The sequence below is a fragment of the Gambusia affinis genome, linkage group LG04 (assembly GCF_019740435.1).
Source record: "Gambusia affinis linkage group LG04, SWU_Gaff_1.0, whole genome shotgun sequence".
In the NCBI taxonomy this organism is placed as follows: Eukaryota; Metazoa; Chordata; class Actinopteri; order Cyprinodontiformes; family Poeciliidae; genus Gambusia; species Gambusia affinis.
This window is the reverse complement of record NC_057871.1, coordinates 2734527-2743690: the sequence shown is the minus strand read 5'-3', so window position 1 is coordinate 2743690 and position 9164 is coordinate 2734527. Positions and strand designations below refer to the sequence as shown.

Sequence of the window (9164 nt, the reverse complement as noted above, 5' to 3'; positions counted from 1 at the left end):
AAAGCACTCAAGGTCACAAATAATAAATGGAAACTATAAAAGGCATTAATTTATCTTTATTCTTGCAGCTTTACTGTTTATCTTCTCAGCATGGCCCTGATGTAACTGATGTGTGAAACAATCGAAAAACAAACATGAAAAAACAACTTACATTAAGCAGGGTGGAGGATCTGTGATCCTGTGGGCTCATTTCTCAACTAAGACAACTTTGAATATTGGAATAATAAATATCTGGTGGCCTTCAGCAGAAAACGGGTCGCCGCTTTATTATGATAATAATCCCACAGAAACATTTCCAAAGACTTTTTTGTTGAATTATTGTGATATTTTCAACGTGAAGTAACAAATGATTCATTTTACACTGCAAAAACACAAATCCTTACCACGTATGTTTATCTAGTTTCTAATACACTTGAAATAACACAAAGTTAACTTAAGTAACTTCTCAGCAACATACTAATTAATGCCAATAATTCATTAATATTGAACAGTAGTTCCACTGGCAGATTATTTCACTCTAATTTTATAGGCGAGATTATCTGCTAATGGAACTAGAACTTTTTTTAATCAATATTAAGAAATAATTGACTTAAATCAATCTCCGATATTATGCTGAACATTTACTTGTAAGTTAGATTTGTGTTATTTTAAGTGTTTATTTAGAAACTAGACTGAAAATAAGCGGTTAGATTTGGTGTTTTTGCAGTGTAAGGCATTTTGCTCGTCTTTACCAACAGATTTTTTTAAAATGTCCTTTTGGCACCAGCAGCTCAAGGCCTTCAGCAGTCAGACAAAATAAAGGGAAAGGAAGCAGAAGGTTCATAAAGGTGTAAGTTAAAGATCAGCGTAAGCGTCTGCCATGTCCCCCACAACCCTGAGTTCAGGACTGCACCGTAAATTAGTTTGGCTCCGAGGGGCCCCACCTGACAGCCGGAGCGCGCTGAGCGCTAACACAGATGTCGAGGGCTCATTTACTAAAGTCGGGGTGCGAGTCGGAGGCCTGGAGTGAGTCGACAGCTTTCCTTCTTTTTTTTTCCACAAATATTGGTCCTGCTGCCGCGGCGCCGTTTGGATCAGGCCGGCCAGCGCTGAGCAGGAACCGGGCGGGAAAGTCAGGAGAAGAGGATGGTGGAGGGGGGTGAAAGAGGAGAGGATGACAGTTTTCCCAGCCTCAGCCCGGGGAGTCAGGGTTTTTCGCTGACTGGTGCTGTGAGCGCAGCCAGCTCTTCTGTCAGCACTTTCCTCTCCTTCATCTTCACGCGCACAGCCTCCATTAGCTGGCCGGCAGAGGGGATCTGCAGGGGAGAGAAAGAGGTTAGAGGAGGAAAAGCAGGAAAACACATTAAAAAAAATTCTTTTCAGACGGCCTGTTTGCTGTTTGGTGAAACCAGAGGAACCAAATGGATCCAGAGGACGTGTCAAACTTCACAGCCTTTTACAGCGTCTGTGTCTGATTTATGGCAATGCGTGTTCCTGAACATGCAGCCAGTCGTTATTCATCCTTCATTTCCAGTTCCACACAACAACTCAGACGGCAAGAACAGAAGCTGGAGGCAGGATGCTACTACCTATAGCAGACAATGTGCCAAATCCAGCCCACCTCTCCTTCTTATGTGGCCGTCTTCACTGCAAAACACAAAATCTTAAAAAGCATTTTTGATCTAGTTTCTAGTGCAAGTATCTTACACTTGTATTACCTTACCAAACTAACTTACAGATAACTATTCAGCAAGAGACAGGAGCTTGTGTCAAGTAAATAATTTCTTAAAGGAGCAGTATCACGTAAAAACTTGTTCTTTGTGCTTTACAATCATGCTATATTGTTATTCCCTCATGAAAATCATATCTGGAGTGTAGCCTTGGTTCTTTCATGCATGTTTGAGAAATCCTTTAATCTCCATGGCAACCATTGAGCTGTGCTAAACGCCTGGTTGGACCCAGTCCCGCCTTTGAGGCATACCTCCTCCTCAGAGCTGCAGTTTCTAAACTTCTGAGTTTACGCCTCACACGTTACTCCCCCATTCTACTCCTTCAGACTAGACAGCAGCAATTAGCAAACACCTGGTGGAGGTGTGCATCTGCTGAGCTCATTATACGAGCTGCTTTTCAGTGCAACGCCGGTAAAAACATAGTTAAAGGGTTAGTAGAGGTGGCTTATTGAAGGCGGCGTTTCAAACAAAGCAGGAGTTCCTTAAAGAGACTGAGGCCCAATTCTAAGGTGTTAAATTACAAAGTCAAATTTATTTTAAGTTGCATCTGATGTAGATGACATTTTTATAATAATTGAAGTTAACATATTTACTTGATTATGATATAAAATGGCCCCATATGTTTGGAAAACATATATTTCTGCCCCTTTAATATTTATAAAACAATTACCAGTTTGACAATGAGATTATTTCACTTTTTCATTAATATTAAGGAATTGCTGACATTTTGTAGAAAAGTTACTTTTAAGTTAATTTCGTCTTATTTCGTATTTGCTTTGGAAACTAGACCACAAATTCTTGGTAAGATTTTGTGTTTTTGCAGCTTTTAAAGTAACAGTTGTCTGCTTAAATAGTATTTTGTCAAATTGGAGAAGTTTTTATCTGTTTACTGCAAAATTGCATCAATCAGTTGCCCCAGTTTTTTGTAATTCTGGAAATTCATGAGAGATCCACACATAATTTTATGGTAACTAATGAGATTATTACAAATTTTCACAAAAAAACCCAAAACAAAAAATAACAGATTTAAGTGGTGACCTCCAACCTGCAGGTGGCAGTATTTCTCACTTCTACTACACTGCTGTGTCAGCCGCACCATGTCGAGCTACAGGTCGTGATCAATATCAACAAAAAGTCACATTTACCATCGTACACAAATGTTGCCAAATTACTTGTAAATATTTCTAAGTTAGCACCACAAAATCTGATTCTGAAATAAAATAAAATCCTGGAAGGATTGTCAATTTAATTTTAAGAAGTCCTTATCAAATGCAGACAGCTTTTTATTAATATTTTCACATTAATGGGTTTTATTGGATGTGCTGTGGTGGCACAAGATCGTAAGCACAACCCACATAAGGAGGCCTTAGAACCTCGACGCGGCCGTCGCAGGTTCAATTCCCGGCCTGGCGACCTTTGCCGCATGTCTTCCCTCTTCTCTCATTACCCACTTTCCTGTCAATTAACTATCAAATAAAGGCCACTAGAGCCAATAAAACCTTTAAAAAAAAAAGGGGGGGTTTATTAATACAGTCTCCCACAATCGGCCCTTGGGAACATTCATGATTTTGATATGACCCAAAATGAAAATAAGACTTTCCCTCAGATGGGCCTAAAGATAGAAATCAACCCTTTAACTGCATAAAAATGGTGCCTGTTGCCTTTTCTTCACCTGAGGACAGGCGTCTTCCCTGGAAGTCGCAGGCATAACTGGGAACACTGGGAACGCTTAGCGGATTGTTTGTTATGTGAATCACTGGTTGGTGTCAATACTGGGAAGACGGGAGGACAACTGATGTCCCCTGAAGACGTGTCCAGTGTGTCTGTATGGTTGGAATAAAAGCATTAAATTGTTTATGAGTCCCGATCGCCCCATTTTCAACTGAAACCTTGACAGTAGCGACTGCAAAAAATGCTAAATCTTACCAAGTTTCTAGTGCAAATATCTTAACACACTTGAAATAAGATTAACCTGACTCATAGGTAACCGTACAGCATGATATAGTAGCTTGTTTAAGTAAATAATTCCTTTACATTGTTGAAAACGTTTTAGTTCCATAACATCGTAAAAATGTGAATTTATCTGCCACTGGAACTAGTACTCTTTCAGCAATATTAAGGAACTATAGACTTAATATCGTGCTGAAAGGTCAACTATAAGTTAGTTATATCTTATTTCAAGTGCACTAAGATGTTTGCAATAGAAACTTAGAAACTAGACCACAAATATTTGGTAAGACTCAACAAAAAATGCTGTTTTTTGTTGGATTCACAGCAGTAAAACTTTGCTCTACAGTGAATACTTAACAAAACCTTTGAGATGTCTTTGCCTGGATTACTATGGATCATGATCTTCTGGTGAAACAAAGCAACATACAACAGAGATCTGAAACTATACTTGGCTCATTTCTGATGTACCTGGAGAGCGAGACCCCCAGATAATAACATTTGGCTTTAGACCCTCACAGACAGTCTTTATTGAAAGTAACAGTATCAGGAAACAGGAGGCCTCCTGTGCCAGGAAGTAATGTTCATTTGTGCAGCAGGCACAAGAAAACCCGGCGCTGCTCCTCAGAGAGCGTCAACACCCAAAGTAACTGCTGAGACATCTCGCTTCTCTGCCGTCCTCCAGGGAGGACGCACTTTCTGTCGGCTGCACACGATTCCTAATCAACTAATTGCACTTAGAGCCACTAACTATGCAAACAAACCCACTAAAATAGAGACAGAGCCACAACACGAGGCTCAGAGGGACAGGAAAGTGGGAGACGGGATCATTAAAAGTTCCAGCAAGGGAATATGTGTAAACAACACAAACAGGTAAACATGAGCTAGATAAACTTCACATGTGAACTTGCGCCAAAAAAAAACAAACAAAAAAAAAACAGATATCAAAGAAATTCAACTCTTCTTTCAGTCATTTAGAGTTTTTTAAATGTCCTTTTTGTATATGAGCTCATACAGCTGTTATTTCAGTTACAGTATCCTGTATACAGTATACTGCCCATCTGTCCTCACAGACAGGCAGTAATTAGTTACATTTACTCAGTCACATTTACTTCAGTACCTTTTATGAAAAAATATTTTTTTGGAGTGTCTTTACTACACTGCACTTTCATTATGAAGTATTTCTACTCTTACTTGAGTAAAATGTCTGGATTTTCTGCCCACCGAATGAAAAACAAACATGTCTAAACCAAAGATTCACCAGACACACACCTGCAGTTTTTATTAAACTTTCCTATTGAAAAAAACTGATCTGAAAATGTTTTCTTTTGTTTGATTTTGTTATTTTTGTTACTTATATGAATTATTGTCATTTTGGCCTTTAAAATACCAAAATTTCCACTTTAACTTTATATTTTGGTCCATCTGATGATGTAATTTTTAAATATTAATTTGATTAGTTACTTTTTTACTGTAGTTTGTATTTTTATGATGAAAAGCACTTCAAACGGCCTTGTTGCTGAAATGTGATATACAAATAAACTTGATTGATTGATTGTTCAGATGTGGCAGCTAAAGTCAGTTTTAACTCTTTTTTTAGAGACATGTTTCACCAGGATGAGGGAGTCTGTTTCTGCTGTTTGTTTTTGTACTCATGCATAAGAGCGGTTTAAATTTAGCACATTACCAGCCAGCCCTGCTTCGGTTTCCAGGTATTCTGTTATTATTGAATTTCATCATTTATTCTTCTCCTGTTTAAACCTCAAACATGACCAAGGCTGCAGCAGAAGAGCTGAACCCCTCTGACCCCAAAAGGGACAGGAATGACTCCGAGCCGCTTTCATCTGACTGCCACGCTGGCTGGGGACTGATACCCTGCAGGATGGTTGGAGGTAAGCTCTGATGCAGCTGCTCTGCTGAGTCCCCTGGGCTGCTTAAGGCGGCGTTAAGAACTGGCACTAATGTTATGCTACAGTTGATTTAGCCGGGCCCTTGTCCCCTTTGGCAGAACTAACACTAGAACCAGCAGTAAGCAACACAACCCCTGTTTTGCAAGAGACCCTGTCCCCCTTGGCAATGCTACATTAGCTACTGTAGCACAAAGCCATGTTAACTCACATCTATTACTATTCAACAGGCCCTGCAGAGGAGACCTTTTCTTCTCTCTAGGTATGATTTCATGAGTATCTTTTCAGCGAACTGACACACAAACCCACCAACACGTATACGTGTGTGTGTGTGTGTGTGTATGTGTGTGTTACATCTATTTATACATGAGGCAAGATTGCTGATGTTGACGACAGCTATGAATACCTTGGGAAGCCTCGGGCGGATGGAAACCATAAAAAGGCCACAGAACAGTGAGCCATGACAAAGTACCTAAAAAGAGTAAGGGAGGTCCTGAAGGAACCGCTGAACAGTGAAAACAAAACCTAAGCTATCAACATGTTCGGCCTGCCAGTCATCAGATAAACCACTGGTGAATTAGCCAGAGAGAGAAGCTGCGGACATCATGGCAGGAAAGCATCAGCAGCGAACAGAGAGTTTCAGGTGAAGCACTGAACCGGGAGACCGCAAGCCGAGTGGAAGAAACTCAAGTTATTTCCTTTGGACCTGAAGAGGAACGATCTACAGTCAACTTCAGTTATTACAGCTAGAAACCGAAGATTAGGCCTGAAATCTGGGTGTAGTGATGAACTCTGACCTCAGCTTTCAGAGTCACACAAAGACAGTTACAAACCCGGGCTTCTATCACCTGAAGAACATTTCCAGGATTAAAACACTAATATTCCAGCAAGATCCGGAGAAACACTGATTACTGCAGTAGAGTTTTCACAGATCTGACAAAAAAAATGTAAAATAAAATAAATTAATCAGACAGATGCAGCTGATCCAGAACGCCACTGGCTCCCTGCAGCTCACAGAACAGACTTTAAAATACTGTTGTCAACTTCTATGCACATGAAATATGGAACAAACTTCCAGAAAACTGCAAAACAGTCGAAACACAGAGTCCCTGTAAATCAAGACTAAAAACCCACCTGGTTAGAGTTGCTTTTGAACCATAATAGGTGAAACATTGACCAACAATTTGATGAGTAGTTGACAAAATATAATGTTTACTGCTTGAGTGTGTGGGGTCTTTGTGTTTTTATGATATAAAGCTCTTTAAACTGCTTTGTTGCTGAAATGTCCTATACAAATAAACGTGATTGAACTTGATTGCATACTTTAAAATGTGTATAAACATTGACGGAAAGGCGGCTAATGAAATCCTAGTGACCCAAACACTCAGCAACATCAACCAGTATGAACGTGTGAAGCAAACACCTGGTGTTCACAAAAACAAAATGTATTTGTGTATAAAACAAATCACGATTGCCTACATGCAGCCCTGCTGCCATGTCTTTGCATGTGTGAGTGTGTGTGGGTGTGTGTGTGTGTGTGTGTGTGTGAGGACCAGAACAAGAGCTGCAAGCAAAAGGTGTTTTTATGAGCCAATTAAATGACACCACCATCCTATAGCCCGGGGCACACCTGAAGGCAAGCAGCAGCTCAAAGTTGCAGCCCTCCAGTGACCTTTGTGTGATAGTGGCATTACGCTCAAGAACTTCTTTTTTCTCTTTCTTTTTACATAAAGGATCGATCATCCCAGCTCTTTTGTGCTTTCCCTCTGAACAGGTGAGCTCAATTATTTCCAGCGGCCCAATTTGTAAGTCATTGAAGCGATTGTGTCGGGCAGATGGATCCAACTGAGGAGGGAGATGCAGAAGAGACATCTGAATGTAATCTGCACATATTGTCCTTCCAGCTACAAACCAGCTGATATCCTGCATCCTGGTGGTGGGTATTTATGGTATTATCATTTATCGTGATATATTTACTTTTATGGTAAGAATTTTGATTAATCAGTATCATCGTAAATTCCAGTTATTCCTGTTTAAGACCCCCCAAAACTCCCTGCATTGTCATTATTGTTAATTTTATTATTTTATCCACTGCTTGATCAATATGAGCTTCAATAAATATCAAAACATTTGAACATTTAATGCAGGTAATGTGTGCTACGTTGTGATACAAATCACACTTCTTTATGTGACTGGTGTCCTAAATAAAACCATAAAAATGGGAATATTTTTAAGAGCAGAATTTGAGTTTGACGCTCTATTTGCTGTGACACAATAATTACAGTTAATTACAGAGTAATTATACTAAACAGTTGCTTTTGAACATATTGACCAACATATTGATATGTATTGATTTTGATGTCGGCACTTGTCTCAATGTTTGTCGCTGGTTTCATTTATGACTTTTTACATTTTTTACCATCTAAAGCATTCTGAACGGACTTGTTGCCAGCGCTGGATAGTAACTAGATATATTTGTACTTTTACTTTTTATTTTTCTCGAGAAACTTTATTCTGAAGTATCTTAACTCTGACTTGAGTAACATTTCTATATATTTGGCTGACTGTAACTTCACTGAATGAAGAACAAGCTTGTTTCCAACAAAACGTCTCCAGACACGCTCCTGCAGTTTTTGTTTTGAAGTTCATAAGTTTTATACTGAATTACATTGATTTGGTAAAATGTCTGATTTTGTTATTTTATGACATTTATATTAATTATTGTCCCTTTTGTCCTTAAAATACCAACATTTCCATTTAACTTTGCATTTTGTTCCATCTGATTATGTAATTTTGAAATATTAAATGATTGATAATTTTTTAAATAAACGTTTTTCCAAATACGTTTTTACTCTTACTTGAATAATTTCTTGGACGCCTACCTTTTACTTTTACTTGAGTAAAAACAGGTTGAAATAATGCTACTCTTACTTGAGTACATGCTCTGCCCACCTCTGCTTGCTGCTGAAATGTGGTATAAAAATAAACTTAAAAAGAAGAAAAGTTGTCTATAAAAGCTAAATAGTTATCGTCAGTTTTATCAATATCTTTTAAGTCCATTTCGCCCACTCCTAATCCTGTTTAAGTAAATATATTTTGCTGCAGCAGATTCATAAAAATGTGTTTGAAGTGCCAAAGGATACCTGCAGTAAAGAAGAGTCCCCCGTTGGAGAGCGGTCTCCAATCTAGGCCACTAGTCAAGGTAAGAAAGTAGTTACTGCAGTTTTATCACAGAGGGGTGGAAAGCAGTTCTTTGATCTTTAGTCCTCTCACTTTTGTTTGAAAATCAAATTTATTAAACTGGGGAATAACAACAATAACAGCATAAGCAGATTAAAAAAAGCACAAAGGCATCACACTAAAAAGCCTTGCATTTGATTATCTCCAATAATGAATATGTCACATTAGCAAAGAGGGGCTCAGGTAAGAAAATCACGAAAGCACCGACAAGCCTATTCTCCTGCTCTTCTTCATAATTACCTTCCCCAGCAGCACGGCACATCCCTCTGTTTCTCTCCCCTTTAGGCCACCAGGGACGGATATGAAAGGGAATTGGACACCTGGGGCCACAAATACTGTAATTAAAAATCTCTCATTTTCT

General features: G+C 39.0%; 1 protein-coding gene across 3 annotated transcripts in view; it reads right to left on the bottom strand.

Annotated features, from left to right (window-relative positions):
• Positions 1-235: 235 nt before the first annotated feature.
• Positions 236-9164, bottom strand: part of cntln (centlein, centrosomal protein) — a 107793-nt gene continuing 98864 nt past the window's right edge. For 2 of the 3 annotated variants that reach the window (XM_044113363.1, XM_044113360.1), the window contains one exon: positions 236-1295. In XM_044113363.1, the coding sequence (XP_043969298.1) occupies positions 1185-1295 (111 nt within the window). In that variant the 3' untranslated portion in view covers positions 236-1184. Of the gene's footprint in view, positions 1296-9043; positions 9124-9164 lie in introns of all 3 variants that reach the window. The other variant, XM_044113362.1, reaches the window with a different exon arrangement.